Genomic DNA, 16,517 nt, shown 5'->3' with positions numbered 1-16,517 from the left:
ATCACACAGCTTTACTTTGGGGATCCTGGTCAGTAGCTGTCTGCCTCTACCGGCTGTTAAAAAGAACCGGTTGGCTGCTGGAGTGGCCCAGTGGCTCTTCTGTCCCTTCCCTGAATGCTAATTCTATATGTCACTTCCACGTGCCCCACCCCTAGCACACAACATGCACTGAATGAATAAAACTTGCTTCCACCAACAAATCCAGCAGCTGTTTGAAGGGAATGCCCATGTCGGTCAAAGCAGCTGATCCCGGGCTGGCCAAGTGGCGCGATGGTTAAGAACTGGCTTGGGACGCCAGAGGGCCCTGGTTCGGATCCCACATATGAGGGCCAGTGACACTGCCCTCTACAGCTAAGATGCTGAACAACAGCTCAACCTGGAGCTGGGCTGCCGTGAGTCGCCGGCGACGGCATAGGCTGCAGCCCCTGTGGCAGTGGGTTGCCATGGGCTACCGTGTGTAGCCAGCAGCCAGTGTGAGCGGCCAGCAGCCGCAGTGAGCGGCCGTCCAGAAGCCGGCGACTGATCTGCCTCGCCCGGGAAGAGCGCAATGATGGTGCCAACTTGGGCCAGTGAAGCAACGTCCTCCACAACTAGACTGAAGAACAAAAGGACAGCAACTGGTCTGTTCTCCTCCTCCAATTCCCCAGCACTGTTCCCATCCCCCAATTCCCCAATAAAAAACTTTAAAAAAAAAAAAAAAGCAGCTGATCCCATAGTCCTCCAGGAAATGACCAAACCATGGCTTCTTCAACTTTTCAGCTCAAACTGCACAATGACAGAGGAGCATGCACATGGGCATGGAAAGGAATCAGCTCTCCTCAACAGGAGAGAGGTGTGGCTTTTGTGAGTTTTGTGGGGTTTTTAAATCTCATATTTGGATTTAAAGTTGACATGAAATTTGCAGATATGAATAATATATCTGGTTTTGTACTGACATAACAATTATGTAACATCATTCCCCAAATCTTCAAGCAAAATTGCTCCTTCATGAAGATCGCCATGAAAAACTATGGCTTTGTGAACCTCAGGAACCAGCATTGGCCTAAGTTATTATGTAGGAAACATTTTCAGGCCTCAGGGTTATTATCGAGGACAAGCTCTTTTCCCTTCTCCCTATAACAGAGGTTCCTAACATTTTGGGGAACAGGCAGCCCTCTGAGAGCCTGAGCTATGGCCTCTCTCCCCAGAAAATGCAAAGGAACACATAAATTCAACATTTTGCACATATCCGCAGGGGGTTCAAAGGCTATCTAACATCCACCTTCAAAACCCTGCCTCAGTCTATCTCCCTTGGGTCCCAGGCCCCCCAGCACCACTGTGAAATAGAGAAACTGTTGCCCAAGAGGTTGGGATTGTTTCTTATTAAGAGTAGGTGAGAGGGTTAGTGATACAGGCATCAGGAGCAAACAGGGTAAGGGGTAAGGGCTGCTGAGGACGATGGGTTCATCTGCATTCATGAGGGTTTTGGGTCACTAATTGGTCAGGAGGCTGAGACCCAGGGAGACTCACAAGCCCTGAGAATCTTCAAATTAAGATCGATCATTTATTCCAGAAGAGCTAAACCAGAGGGCCTACCCAGTGCCCAGGGTCTACCAGGCCCCTCCTCTCGACCTTTCTCACCATAAGCACTTATTTTTCTTTCTGTCCTTTGTTCTCTTCCTGACAGTCCTCTCCAGTTTCTCTTTCTTTCTTTCCTCTGGCTCTGCCTTACTCTAGAGCAGCAGTTCTCAACCTCCCTAATGCCGCGACCCCTTAATACAGTTCCTCATGTTGTGGTGACCCCCAACCATAAAATTAGTTTTGTTGCTACTCTATAACTGTAATTTTGCTACTGTTATGAATCGTAATGTAAATGTCTTTTTGTTTTCCAATGGTCTTAGGCGACCCCTGTGAAAGGGTCGTTCGACCTCCAAAGGTGTCGCGACCCACAGGTTGAGAACCACTGCTCTAGAGAATGGCATTACCAGATTCCAAAGAGGGGCACCTGGGCTTCTCAACCCTTGAGCTAGATGTCACCGAGCCTGGAGGAAGCCAGATGGATGAGATGACCTCAGAAGGTGCTCTCCACCAAGAGTTGAGCTCTCAAATCCCAGAAACCTGAGAACCATGGAAAATCGATCACACCAAAGCTAGGAGTGCCATTTTGGAGAATGGTTGGAGGAGCCATTGAGAACTGGTGTTTCTTGATATCACTGAATCCATAAAGTGTGGCGAGGTACCTGGACTGGCACTTCCTCCACTGAGACTTTCTGCTTACCTTGTAGGATGTCGTCTCTGTGCCCGGGCTCTCGGCCTGCACCACAATGTAGGCATGTAAAAAGTTGGAGGCAATCATGTCTGGGACAAATGGTGTGTTTTCTTCTTGGAAGATGATGGCCACAATGTCATTCCCAATGTGTCTCTTTCTCTGGAGCTAAAGAAAAAGTGGTCCATTGACATAAGCCAGTTAGGAACATCCTGAAAGCAGAATCGATCTACACAGGAAATTCCACATTATTCTATCTTTATACATAAACCCTGCAACTCTGAGACCTAGCTCTCCAGGGAGCTTTTTCTTTCAATCTTTAGAAGCCATCAAAAAGGAATAAAATAAAAAAATAGGAAGATGCCCAAGTTGTTAGGTAGAGGTTAGCAAGTATCTTATTGAGCTCTACAGCGTGCAGAGCTCTGACTTGGGACTCGGGGAAAAGAGTTAAAAGGTGAGGGCTGGGTTTTGCCCTGGTAGAGTCTATACATGATCCAGGAGAGACACAAACACAGATGAAGCCACCTGAGAACACAAACAAAGCCACCAGCCAGCAAGTGCTAAATCAGTTCCTGCACACAAATGCCTGATTCCACAGGGGCAGAGAAGAGGGCAAAGTTAGAGGCCTGATGGTAATCTGAGAAGGCTTCCTGGAAGAAGAGATGGGGGGAGGAGACTTGATGGACATGTGGATGAGCAGGGATGAGGGGGCAGATAATTCTATACCAAGGGGGAGAAGAGCCATGCTTAGAGAAACACGGGCAACCTGGTTTGGTGGAGGTCATGGGGGAGAGAGAAATCCAACCCCATTTCAGTATCCCAAACTGTGCCGGGTGCTTTCACAGGTGATCTCAATTACCAAGCACCTACTGTGTGTCAGGAACCATGCTGGGCTGTTCACATGCATGATTGCAAATGTAAGGCCCTCCTGTACACCAAGTCCTGCCTAGGTGCTTACCTATGCATGTGTTCCTTTATTAAGCACCTACTGCATACAGGTCCTATAGTTCACTTTGAGTTTCTCATTTATTGAGCACCTGCTCTATACGGAGCCCTATGCTGGGCACTTTTACATAAATTACCTCACTTATTCCACACACATCATCCCATTTCTTGGGAAGAGAAAATTAATATTTACTCAGTCCTTGCCGAGAACCAAGCTCTGCATACTCCCCACGTAACACAGGTGAGACTAAAAGAGAGCCAGGCAGAGCAGAGCCCTCAGCCTCGGGCTGGATAGGAGATGAGGGGGGACATGCAGGGACAGAGACTGAACATAAAGCGCTGAGAGAAAACCTACTTTGTAGGAATCCTGCTCCCATTTGTTTCTGGAACATTCAGTAGTTATTTTAGAGCCAAATCACAGTCTCGTTTGCCAATTTCCTTTTTTCCAAAGCAGCCAGGCACTATGTTTACAATATTACATCCGTGCTCCCTCCCTGGCTCCCTGCTCAGAAGCGGATGGGTCAGAGTCTGGGAAAAGGCCTACCTTCACTTCTTATTTTCCTAGAGACTGAAAGGGCCATAAAGGGTGGCAGGGGGCAAATGATGCAACAGTCAGGAATCAGCTGCTGGCTTCAAGGCTCAAAGAGAAAAAAGCCAGGCCCTCCCTCCCTGGGGACAAGCCACTGTCAGATGTAGCAAATGAGAGGGCGAGCAGGAAAACCCTAGGAGTGGAGGGCTCATCCAGGGTTCCCTGGGTGAGGCAGAGGCTGAATTCCTGCCCGCAGGCAGGTGTGATGAGAGATGAGGCTGTGAAGCTAGAAAAGCTGGGAGGTGGGGGCTGTCTCATGCAATAACCAGTTTTACATCGCTGTGGCAGGAGGGAAGGTAAACGCCTAGTGGCCTGGACAGTGAACAGCTGTTAGAAAGGAAGCCTGCCACAAGCAAGGCATCGTACTGAGCCCTACATTCGGAACCATATGAACCACAGTCGGATTCCCACAACAGCCCTCTGACATACGTGACGTTATGCCCATTTTACAGATGAGAAAAATGAGGCCACAAGGCTGACCAGCTTGCCCAGAATCATATACCCCTTCTTAAGTGCAGAGCTGGCTTCAAGCTGCCATCTGCAGACCCCATCATGTACTCTTCACCTCCACTCTCCCTGATCAGGGCACCCAGGCTCTGCTCCCAGGTCTGCCCCTAATCAGCTGGTAAACAGCCTTTTAACCACACTGAGCTGCAGTTTCCCCATCCGTCCAAGCAGGATAACCACCAGCCCTGTACTGCCTCCCGCACTGGGCTTCTGACGTGCGACCTTGGCGAGATAACGCGATAGAATAGGCTTTGACGAGAAGAACACAGCTAAACAGACTGGCCTCTTGATTATGAAAATAGGGTGGGGGGGCCACAGTCCCTCAGGTAGATCAGACCAGAAGCAGACTTTCACCTCACACGCCCCGGGCTCCCACAGCACTCCTGACCCAGGTTACCTGTTGGGCGTCGCCCTCGGTAAACGGCAGCTTTGTGGAGACATGAAACATGATCTCCCTGTCCCGGAATTCCGTGTACACTGATTCCACCCCAGTCTGTCCATGGGTCACATCCAGGCCTCCTCGGAAACTGTCATAAAAAAACAGGGCCAGTGCCAGAGAGAGAAAGAAAATGAGGGTTAGTGGGCAACTTGGTGCATGGAGAGTTGAAGGCTGAGAGCCTGAGATGCAAGGAAAGCAGGCAAAGCTCCTCTTCTGAGTAGACAAGCCCTGGCATTCTAACCATAAACCCATATTTAAAAGACAAAGGCAGAACCCCCATTTCAAGCCTTGGCTGTGTCCCCTCCACACCACAGGTCATGTGGAAAGGGAGGTCATCCACCCACAATCAAATCACAGACAAATGCCACCCTGGGTACCAGTGGTCCCCACGGCTGGGCATAAGCCTTTGTTCTCTGCAAGGCCATGTCCAAGTCCTCAGCCCAGAGCCAGGGCACCTTGCCACTGGGCTGGATAGTGGTGAGCCCCACGGGAGCATCTAGAGCAGCGGTTCTCAACCTTTCACAAGGGTTGCCTAAGAACATCGGAAAACACATATTTTCGATGGTCTTAGGAACCGAGACACCGCTCCTCTATCCGTCTCAGGCCCACATGCAGATACGCCCACATACGAGTACCCAGTGACCCCTGTGAAAGGGTCATTCAACCTCCAAAGGGGTCACGACCCACAGGTTGAGAACCACTGATCTAGAGTCAGCCTGAAGCGGTGACAGATGCTTGATTTCTACTCAGTCAGTCCCTGATGAGAGACCTAACCACAGCAGCACCCAGCTGTGTCCAAGGAGGTCCCTTCTCCGGCTATCTCCTCACAGACAGGAAAGAACAGTACTAAGGAACTGGGTGGGCTTTTAAGAGTTGCCCCTTCTTCCTTTATGGAAACAGGGCCACTAGCCATGGAAAGAGAATGCAAGTTCCTTTAAGAAAATGAAATAAAATAGACCCAGGATGTCAGTCCCCCCCCCAAGCACTGTAATACGAGCCAGAAAATGTGCTCAGCCTGGCAGAGCAAAAAGCATGCGGGGCCAGGAGTCAGGTTCTCCAGGTTCTAGACCTGCTTCTGCCCCAAAGTCAGCACGTGACCTTGAACGTATCCCTTAATCTCACTAGGCCTCAGTTTCTTTTCTCTATAAAATAAAGGGACAGGATGACATGCTCTCTTGGGTCCTTCCTGGTTTTAATATACTTTATTTCACCTATTCTAAGACACATTTTTTCATATTTTAACATCTCTGAAATCAGGATGCATCTTATAAAGATGGCATCTGAGAGTCGGTGGAAGGTAGTGTAACAATAATAACGATAATGACTACCAGTGTTTACTCCGTACACAGCACTAGCTTAAGCACTTCACATGCATTATCCATTTTAATCCCCCAACAACCTCTGGGGTCAGTACTATATCTCCCTTTTTACAGATAAGGAAACTGAGGCTCGCAGAGGTTAGGTCATTTGTCCAAAGTTATAGAGCCAGTAAGTGGTGGAGGTGGGCTTGTAACCCATCTATGATTGACTGCAGACAGCAGTGATGACCTTGAAGGGGAGAAAGATGGAGGAAGAGGAGGAAAAAGGGAGAAGAAAGAAGAGGAAAGACGGAAGCAGAGGAAGAAAGTGATTACCGAACACCTACTACCTGCTAGGCATGGAGCTAGGTGCTTTCATACACTGGGAGATCCTATTAATTTGAGGGCTCAGCAGTGTACCAGCCACAAAGCATAGAACAGGCTGGCCAGGTCTGAAGGCCCTTCCCAAATGTTGTCTTTGCCAAGGAAAATCAAGGGCCAGAGTTTTCCAAGCAGTAGCTTGATATCCTTTCTTAAGGGTAAATTAAAGAAACATAAGACTATTGCATAGATTCCCGCCAGGCAAGTTACTGTATTTCCACCAACTCTTAATTATCCTTTCTTTTTGTGCATTATCTAAAATGGGTCATTTCCTCCCAAACTGCAAAGGGCCCTCTTTCCTGAATGCCTGGCAGGTGGGTGTTAGGGAAGGTGGATTCATTTCACTCTCAGTCTGAGCCAAATGTAATTAGGAAGGCAAATCTGAGGTGCAGCAGTTTCATCATGCATCCTAAGGCCAGATGTCAATGATTTCAGATAATCTGCCAGAATGGATTGACCCCTGGACCACCGTTTCCTTAGGAATGAGTGTTGACCATTTGCTGAAAAACAATCCCATGTGTCTTGTGTGTGTTTACCTCTCACATGCCTTCCCTGAAACTCAGCTGTCACCCCTTGCCCTTCCTCCAGGGCCTCATCTATGGGGCCGGAGCCTTCACTTGGCTAAAACCCACCCTTTGAAGTCCTGCAGCGTGATCGTGTCTCCCAGCTGGTCCAAGAACTCCTTGAAAGCTGGACTTTCCTCATTGTTCCCAAACAGCTCCTCCTCCTGGGTCTGGAAGTGAAACAGGATCAAGGTAGGAGTTAGAAAAAGTCTTTCTGGTGCAAAGGAAGGAATGTGGTTGTCCAGATACCTGGTCCCTTTCTTCCTAGCCCCCACCACATTCACCATCCAGTGACTCTGTCCTCAATTAGAGGGAGGACTGAGGCTCACTCAACAGAGCTGGATTTGGGGAGCTGGTTAATGAGGACGTTCTCTTTGAACTAAGGCTGCTGATTAGTACAAAACGCAAAGCTGCAGCAAAGAGTTCTTAAGACTTGATACCAAAAACACAATCCATGAGTGAAAAATTAATAGATGGACTTCTGACAAAGGACTAGTAACTAGACTATATAAAGAACTTTTAAAATTCAATAGTAACCAAAACTACAATGAGATACCACTTCACACCCACTGGATGGCTAAAATCAAAAAGACAAGTGTTGGTGAGAATGTGGAAAAATCAGAACCCACAAACACTGCCGGTAGGAATATAAAATGGTGCTATCACTTTGGAAAACATTCTGGCAGTTCCTCAAAAGGCCAAGCACAGAGTCACCATATGACCCAGCAATTCCGCACCTAAGAATATACCCAAGAGTAATAAAAACATAAGTCTACATAAAACCTTATGCATGAATGTTAATAGCAACATTCTTTATAATAGCCCAAAAGTGGAAACAACCAAAATGTCTATGAACTGACAAATGGATAAACAAAATGTGGCGTATCCATACAATGGAATATCATTCAGCCACAAAAAGGAATGAAGTACTGACACATGCTACTATATGGATGAACCTTGAAAATATTATACTTTATGAAAGACACTACACATAAAAGCCCACATATTTATGATTCATTCATGTTAAATGCCCAGAGCAAGCTAAATCATAGAAACAGAAAGTAAATTTGTGGTTCACAGGAGCTAGAGAGAGTGGTGATGGGGAGTAACTGCTAATGGAGATAGTTTCTTTTGAGGTTGACGAAAATGTTCTGGAGTTAGATAGTGGTGATAGTTGCACAACTATGTGAATATACGACAAACTACTGAATTGTACACTTTATTGAGACATAATTCACATACCATTGTAAATTGTATGGTATGTGTGTTATACCTCAGTAAAGCTATTATAAAAAATTTTAGGGGTGACCAGGTGGCTCAGTTGGTTACAGCGCGTGCTCTGAGCAACAGGGTTGCCAGTTTGATTCCTACATGGGCCAGTGAGCTGCGCCCGAGCTGAGCTGCAGCTGAGCTGCCAGTGGGCAGCTGGATGGCACAGCTGGTTAGAGTGAGTGCTCTTAACAACAAGGCTGCTGGTTCGACTCCCACATAGGATGGTGGGCTGCACCCCCCGCAACTAGATTGAAAACAGCGACTGGACTTGGAGCTAAGATGCGTCCTTCACAACTAAGATTGAGGGACAACAACTTGACTTGGAGCTGATGGGTCCTGGAAAAAACATACTATTCCCTGAAAAAACACATTGTTCCCCAATAAAGTTTAAAAAAAATTTTTTTAATTTAACAGTAAAAATAATCCAATTAGAAAATAGTCAACATTTAGCCATCTTAAAAAGAGAGTTAGGGGCCGGCCGAGAGTGGCTCAGTTGGTTAAGAGCTCGCTCAAGAGTTTGAGCTCTGAGCTACAGCAGTTCGATTCCAGGCCTGAGCTGAGCAGCTGCTGAGCTGCCAACAGGTGGCAGGATGGTTCAGCTTAAAAAAAAAAAAAAAGAGTTAGATGGGGCTTATTTATATCCTAAAACCAGCATAGGGATTTCATGCAACAAATGTTCATATTAAATGTCCTCTGGCTGTAGGTTTGCCAACAATCTGCCTAGTTTTTTAAAAAAAAAAAAAAGACTTTTATCTCCCTGCACGCCCCCACCTGCCCCAGCAGCATCAGGTACATAAAGAACAGAGAGACTCCTTCTCAGAGGTGGATGGCTAATGTTCGGTAATTATAACTTTGCTGGAACATTGGATGGTAATCACCTTATGAAATCTGCTTTGGTAAATTTCACAAGCAAAGAACTTTAATTAGGCGGGTTATATTAGCAGAGTTGTACAAAATAAAAATGCAATATGTGAAAATAATCAGAGCGGCTACCTGAATAATCTCCCTTAAATTATAAGATTTATCTGTGTTGATCTTTCAGCTCCTCAACTCGTCACTTAATTAGAGTGTTTTAAGTGATCACATGTCTCTTGTGGTCTAATATCTTCAGACAAGGAAGTCAGCTATCATCTAGCCAAGAAAGACAACATCACGCCAAAAAAAAAAAAAAAAAACAGCTAATACTGAAAGCTATCGACCTACCATTAACAGAGCCAAATTTTTTATTCATTCATTAATTCACATAACAAAAAATTATGAGTGTATTTATATAGAGTCATCATGCTAGGATCTTAGATGATACAAAGATGAAATGGGTGTGGAACCTTTTTTCATAAAACCTAGGGAACATTAATTAGTGTGTTCAGCAGGCCACTTCTCAGGATATTAATAAGTATTCATGGTAGGAAAGATGGGAAGTTGGTGGTCAAATAAGTATGGGAAACGCTGAGTTCAACAAAGTGACAGAGTTCTTTACTTGGGGGTTCTTAGAGCCTTTAAAACATCCCTACACAACTGAACAAGTCATTTGTTCACAGAGTACCTCACTAGACTGGTGTCTCATGGAACATGCTTTGAGAAACTTGTTTTGGCCAACTAACACCAAAGCAGCATCAGAGACCGAGGAGGGTGAGGCTGGTACATTTTTTAACAATCAGCCCTGGTGTTTACCGATTTCCATGGTGTAAATACTTCTACCCTGGCTGATTTCAAGATAGAATCATGAAGTTGCTGAACACAGATTTTGGGAAGAGATGCACACAATTGGCTCGAGCACACTAGTGAAGTCTAGGTCGAAAAAGCTATTCCCAGCTGGGAGGAGGGTGGGCAAGGAGAGAGCAGCTTGCGCTAATCCATTCCCTCTACCTGGTCTGATAGTCTGATTTCTCTCGAGCCGACAGCCCATAGATAAACATAAACTGAGGTAGCCAGGAAGAATTAGAATTTACTGTATGGAAAACTGCATTACCATTCAAAGGTTTTGTAGGCCTTTCTTTGTGTGAGGAGTGGCCTACTTTGAAGATTCTGCTACCTCCAGGCTAACGCATATTTGAAATGTGACCATTGCGTTCAGAATATTGAAGAGTCTAGTGCAGGGCTCCTATGCTTAAGGGAGGGAAAAAAAGAGTCCCTGGTGAGAAACCACAGGATATAGTGACCAGTATATATTCGTGGTGCTTACCTGCCTGGCTTTCTGATAAATGACCCCAAATTTGAAGGTATTCTTGACATCGTGCTCATCATAGGACACAATCATTTGGGAGGCCTGGAGGATGTAGGAAGAAAAAGTCATATTGGGCATTAACTTGGAGGCCAGTGAGGAAGCAAATGGAAGGGGAAGCACCCATTTGGGTGAAGAATGTGCCCCCTGACATAAGACACCCACACATGTGGAAAAGGAGAAAGGGTAAAGTCAGAGGTAGATGGTCAAGATGCAGCTCCAAAGGTCTTAGCTAGTTCTGAATACCAGGGTGTTCCCCAACAGTGAGCACACCTCTGGCTCACCCATTCCATTCCCATCCAGATGTGCTGGCCAAGGCTTGGACACACAGCGAGTGCAGCAGGACTGAGGAAACTGACTTCACCTCACTGTTTCATCTGTGGTGTAAACAGTGAAGCCAGGACCCCAGAACGGATAAGTGAGAATGACACTAGCTCTAACTCCACCTGTAATCAACAATGTGGCTTTAACAGCAACAACTTTAAAGCAACAATGTGGCTTTAAAGTTCCTGTCCAGACTTTACTTCCCCTTATCCATAAATGAGAGGTCTAAAAGGAGACCACGGTAAGGAGGGACATACCGTAATACAACATGCAAAGAAAAAGAAAAAAAACCTACCCACTGTTTCTATCTAATTTTCTATTGCACTTCAGAGAGTTGGTGTCTGGGGTCAGAAACACTAAACTCTAATTTTGAATCTGCTGCTTTTACCTGTGTAGCTTCAAGTGAACCATTTAACTTCTCTGGGCCTCAGTTTCCTCATTTATTAAGTGGAGATGTGTGGTTGTAAAGATTCAATGAGATCAGGCACTTAGTGCTGAACACAGAGCAGCTATCATCATCATCATCATCATCTATGTAACCCCCCAAAAGCTCAGAGGAACCAGCTTATTAGGAAAGAGGAAAAGACTTGGGAACTATAGGAGTACTGTCTGTAATAAAAAGGGAGGATTTGACCTCATGTTATCCTACCAAAAGAACAAACCAGGCATGACGACTTGTCGGCCAGACTACGTGGCCCGTGTCAGGTAGCCACCCATTACACCTCTCAGCTGCCTGAGGAAATGGACACTTCCCAGCTCCCGCTGGAACAGCACTGCTGGCTGACCCTGGAGGGAGCCTCCCACTCCTGCCTGGGATGAGTCAAAGGAGCAGAGCAGCTGCCCCACCAGAGAAGAGGCGCCCAGCCGTGGAGACCTTCCAAGGAACGTTCTAAACTCTGTGGATTTTAAAAACACACACACACACATCTCAGCCAGATTAACATCCCAGCTGGACTAGGCAGTCCTTCAAATATAGAAAACATGAAAATACAGCTGCTCCTTCATTATTACCAGAGCAGGAGGCTTTCCAAGTGAGAGAGAGAACTATGCAAATGAGCATCATTCTGTGCTCTCAGTGGATATGATTTGACAACAAAAATTGCCAAACTTGTAGTTAAGTTAGGCCTTTATGATGGGGTTTTAATGTTTGGTTAAACCTCACTAATTCAGCTTTAATTATAAAGGGGAGGGCAGTCTGAATGACAGAAAATGTTCAGTGGCGTGCAGCATATTACTGATAAGTGCCTACAGATGCTCAGAGAGCTGAGAAGAGGTGCACGAGAAAACAAGGGCTCTGGCACATTCTCTGTGCAGGAAAGGACCCTGCCATCAGCTCAGCCCCTGCAAAGGGATAAACAGAGTATTCCAGGGGGTTCTGGATGTCCCAGCCAGGACAGGGCCTCTCTTCCCCGCCAAACACTGCACCTCATGTTCCCTGGTTGTCTGAATTGGGACTCAGGGAATGGACTGAACCAACCCCAGCAAGCCTCAGCTGCCACAGGGTTGGCCCAAGTGCAAGCTCAGGAACACAGCCCTGCGTCCATTGTCTCCCTCTAGGCCCTGCTGGCTCATGCACGGGGTCTCTTCCTGTGGCCAATCTGAAGCAATTCACTGTCCGTGGCTGATTTAAGTCTTGTCATGCCGTAATTGTTCTTGAGTGGGTTTGTTGGTTTGTTTTGTTATTATTGCTCCTCTCCCCACCCCACCCCCACGCCCACGTCAGAACTGGGGTCAAGATCAGGCCAATCCTAACGAAACTAATAACACAGAACCAGGGCCGGGCGGGGGCTTGTAAGGCCTCAGAGCTGAGGTAACACTGGTAATGAGGTTTGGCCTTTTATTTTTTAGTGGAGCTCTCTGCCTTCTGCCCCCCTCAACCCTCCATGAGGGCCTGACCAGATCTGCACCAGCCCCACAGACAGAAGTAGAACCACTCTCCACCCCAGCACTGGCCTCAGGGAGGTACGGCCAGAGTGAGGTAGAGTAGCTGCTACATTGCTACACCTCTGCCCCCTCCACACAGCTGGGGACCAATTCAGGTGGGCCAGAGACCCAGGAGACCAGGCACGGCTGAGGATGGGTTCCCATTGGACCAGCTCGTGAAGGGGTGAGCAGGAAGAAGGGAGACACGGAGGTTTATCATGGAGACCCCACAAAACCCCACCAAGAGCAGAGAACTTCCCTCAGAGCCACAGGTGTGCAAATCCATGCCAAGCAAGCTACAGAGCCCCCAAGTAAGAGGAGGGGTGAAGGTCCTCACCTTGGGGTACAGGACAGGGCTGAATTTCAGCCCCACTGCGTCATCACAGAAGGCCTAAGAAGGGAGAGAGAAACACACAGTTCAGGGGCCAAGTCCTAGGGAGCAGCTGGGCTCCTCTGCCCACGATAGAAAGAGGATGGGAAGCCTTGACCTGCAGGGTCAGGGGGCCTGGGGCCGAATCCCGGCTCTGCTGCTCACTTACGTGTGGCCAGGGAAGACAACTAACCTTCCCGGGGTTTCCTGATGAAGTGAGGCCACTGCAGGTAATGGGCACAATTCTGCCCAGCATTGCTGCTCCCAGAGTGAGGGTCCAACCCAACCCGGCTGACCACCCTTCTCACCCGACTGTGCTCAGTTCCCAAGTCCCCAGTACCCACAGCAGGGACACAGGCCCCTCCGCTAGCTGATGGCTCCTTACCTGAAGGGCTCCTCCATCTGGACCAACAGCCTGACTGTGCTTCCGCCCAACTTTCCTCCGCCAGGAAGGCTCCCTGGCCACCCCCTCCCCTTCCTCCTCTGAAGTCCTACTTTCCATATCCAGCCCTGTCTTTCCATGTCTTATCTCCTAGGCTAGCTGTGAACTTGGAGGCGGAGACCATGGATAATACCAACTAGCCTCGGCAGCAAGGATAAGCTGGGAGGGTGTCGGGAAGACAGAGGGTCATCCAAGCAGTCAAGCGACAGAGGGTAAAGCGGCTTCCCCTCCCCAAGGGTAAAGCCCACCCAGGTCAAGCCTGGGCTAAAAGAGAAAGTCACCTTCTCTCAGGGCTTGGTTTTTACCTTTGCAATCTGAGGGATGCTGGGCAACTTGCTCAGTCCAGCCAAGGGGATCCGCTCATGCACTGTCTTCACCTTGGACCTGCAAAAAAAAGTGACAAAAAAATGGAGTCACTGAAGAAGGTGGCTGAGTTCACGCCAGACCACAAAGCAGGGACATTTGCTTCATGTCTCCCCAGGGCAGATCTGCCTCATTTCACCAACTCATGCATTGGGCACCACACTCAAACGGTGGGAAAATGAAATCCTTTTTAGGTACCTCATGGGAGGTCTATATTAAAATAACCTGCCTGGTAAAGCTGTCCAAAACCATAATATGGGAAAAGCAAATTGTCCCCTTCAAGTTCACCAATATTTCCTGTTTTGTTTGTGGGGTTTTTTGTGTTCTCCCAAAGAATTGGGCACAGCTTCTGGAGTCTCACGTGCAATTATATCTTTATGAAAAGAACGTCTAATAATTGAAAACCTGGATTTACTCAAAATATAAATGGGATGAAAGTTGCTTTATATAGGGATTCACCATAAGACTCTGAATTTAGCCTGTTCCCGATTCATTTAGCACATTATGAAAGTGTTGAATTTTACTGAATGCTTTTCTGCATCTGCTGAGATCATCATGGCTTTTAATCTGTTAACCTGGTGGATTACATTTCTGTTGAGCCATCTTTTCATTCCATGGGTAAAACTCCACTTGCTTCTGTATCATTTTTCATATCCTGCTGAATGTAATTTGTTAATATTTTATTTAGAGTTTCACATCTATGTTCAATAGCAACACTGGCCTTTTTTTTTTTTTAAATACTTCCCTTGTCAGGTTTGGATATCAGGGTATTAGTCCAGCCTCAAAAAATTCCTGGGGCGCGTCTCATGCTTTGAACTACATAGTTTGGTATACCATAGGGATTTTCTGTTCCTTCAAGGTTTGCTAAAACTCATCTTTGAAACCCCTGGGCCTGCTGTTTTTTTGGGAGAGATTACCTTTGGCTACCAATTCGGCTCTTTAATGGTGACCATTTAGGTTTTCTACCCCTTAGTGAGGCAATTTTGGTATCTTATGTTTTTCTATAAAATTATCCATCAAATGCATTGATATAAAGTTGTTTGGGGCACTGCCTTAGGACTTCATCTCCATCTGTAGTTGTGTCCCTTCCTTCATCACTGTAATACTGTCTTTTCTGTTTTCCTTAATCAGCCCTTGCTGGGGGTTTATCTAGTAATCTTTTCAAAAGGTTAGCTTTTTGGTTTTGATTGTCTCTATTCTTTATTATTTTTGCTTTCTACTTCACTAACTTGTTCTTGTCTTTTTCATTTCCTTCCTTCTATTTTCTTAGAGGTTTTTCTATTATTCTTTTTCTAACTTCCTGACCCACATGCCTACACAATTAATCTTTCTTCTTTCTTACTAGGCATTTAAAACTATACATCTTTCTCTAAGTATCATTTGACTGCATCCCACACATCGAGAGGTAGTATTTTCATTGTCATTTAGTTCTAAATATTTTGTCAGCTCTTTTGTGAGTTCCGCCTTTAGCCCAGGAGTTATTTAAAAGGGTTTCTTTTAACTTTCCAAATGTATGCGGTTTTTTCCTTCAGTATTATAATTGCTGAGTTCTAATTTAATTTTCTTATATTCAAGGAACATAGTCTGTATGATATGAATTATTTAACATTTATTGACTTAATACAGGGACTTTGTTTTTAATGTCCAATGTGGGTTTGAAAATAATATATTTTTTTCTTTTGTTGAGTTCAGAAAAGTAGTTTACGAAATCAAATTTGTTCATTGTATTGGTCAAATCTTCTATATTTTCACAATCTTTTGTCTGCTTGGTCCATTGGTACATGAGAGATGTTATTGAAATCTCCCATTATAATACAAGGTTTGTCTATTCCTTATATTCCTATCAGTTTTTGCCTTTTTAAATTCAAGACTATGTTACTAAGTACAAGTTCACAAATTCATGACTGCTAGATCTTCTGGCAGTCATGACTGTTCTCTTTATCATCACTGTAGGCTGAGGCCTCTGAGGGGTCCCGTAAAGGGCATCTTTCCCTGCCCAGCTTAGGAACAAATTCAGAAACAAACAAAAAATGAAGAGTTGGAAGTCAAAATAACTCCTTTCTTACAGATGATGGCCAAAAGAAAGTGCATAGCTTAGCCTGAAAATGAAATAAATCTTTTAACTAAACCCCAGAATTGCCCACCCAGTCACAGGCAGTGCTGGGCAGGGGCAAGCCTCCTCTTGTGGGGTCTGTCAGGTGGGACTTTCAGTACAGGAGAGCAGAGGGAAGCCCCGATGACAGCTAGCTCCAGGAGGGGAAAGGGAAGGAACACAGCTTCACATGTCAAGTTCTTGCTCCTAGATTCACCTATCAGAGAGGGTGGAGCCAGGGGTGTTACACAGAAGAGTTCCCTCCACCCAGCAGGAAACATCAGGAGTGGGAAGAAGTGTTCCCAAGTTATAAAGGAGTGCTCCCTTTATCCCTATTAATGCTTTTTTCTCTGAAATTATATTTTGTCTGATATTAATATTTCGACATCTGCTTTCTTGGTTAATATTTTCCCAGCATCTCTTTTTTCATTTCTTCATTTTTAAATCTTTTCACATCGTTTTTCTTTAGGTCTGTCTTATAAGCAGAATACAGCTGTATTTCAGTCCAATCTAATAGTCTGATATTTTCTTTTTTTTTTTTTT

The 16,517-nt window shown here is 45.9% G+C and overlaps 1 protein-coding gene across 8 annotated transcripts in view; it reads right to left on the bottom strand.

The window, feature by feature from the left end:
- Nucleotides 1–1,939: 1,939 nt before the first annotated feature.
- Nucleotides 1,940–16,517, bottom strand: part of RAP1GAP2 (RAP1 GTPase activating protein 2) — a 194,863-nt gene continuing 180,285 nt past the window's right edge. For 3 of the 8 annotated variants that reach the window (XM_019650497.1, XM_019650496.1, XM_019650495.1), the window contains 6 exons: nucleotides 13,825–13,903; nucleotides 13,045–13,098; nucleotides 10,422–10,505; nucleotides 7,037–7,137; nucleotides 4,684–4,813; nucleotides 1,947–2,413 (listed from right to left, as the gene is read on the bottom strand). In XM_019650497.1, coding sequence (XP_019506042.1) covers nucleotides 2,051–2,413; nucleotides 4,684–4,813; nucleotides 7,037–7,137; nucleotides 10,422–10,505; nucleotides 13,045–13,098; nucleotides 13,825–13,903 — 811 coding nt within the window. In that variant the 3' untranslated portion in view covers nucleotides 1,947–2,050. Of the gene's footprint in view, nucleotides 2,414–4,683; nucleotides 4,814–7,036; nucleotides 7,138–10,421; nucleotides 10,506–13,044; nucleotides 13,099–13,824; nucleotides 13,904–16,517 lie in introns of all 8 variants that reach the window. The other 5 variants (XM_019650494.1, XM_019650493.1, XM_019650499.1 and 2 more) reach the window with 5 other exon arrangements.

Source organism: Hipposideros armiger, unplaced genomic scaffold (assembly GCF_001890085.2).
Source record: "Hipposideros armiger isolate ML-2016 unplaced genomic scaffold, ASM189008v1 scaffold_141, whole genome shotgun sequence".
NCBI lineage: Eukaryota > Metazoa > Chordata > Mammalia > Chiroptera > Hipposideridae > Hipposideros > Hipposideros armiger.
This window is presented reverse-complemented; position numbering and strand designations above follow the sequence as displayed.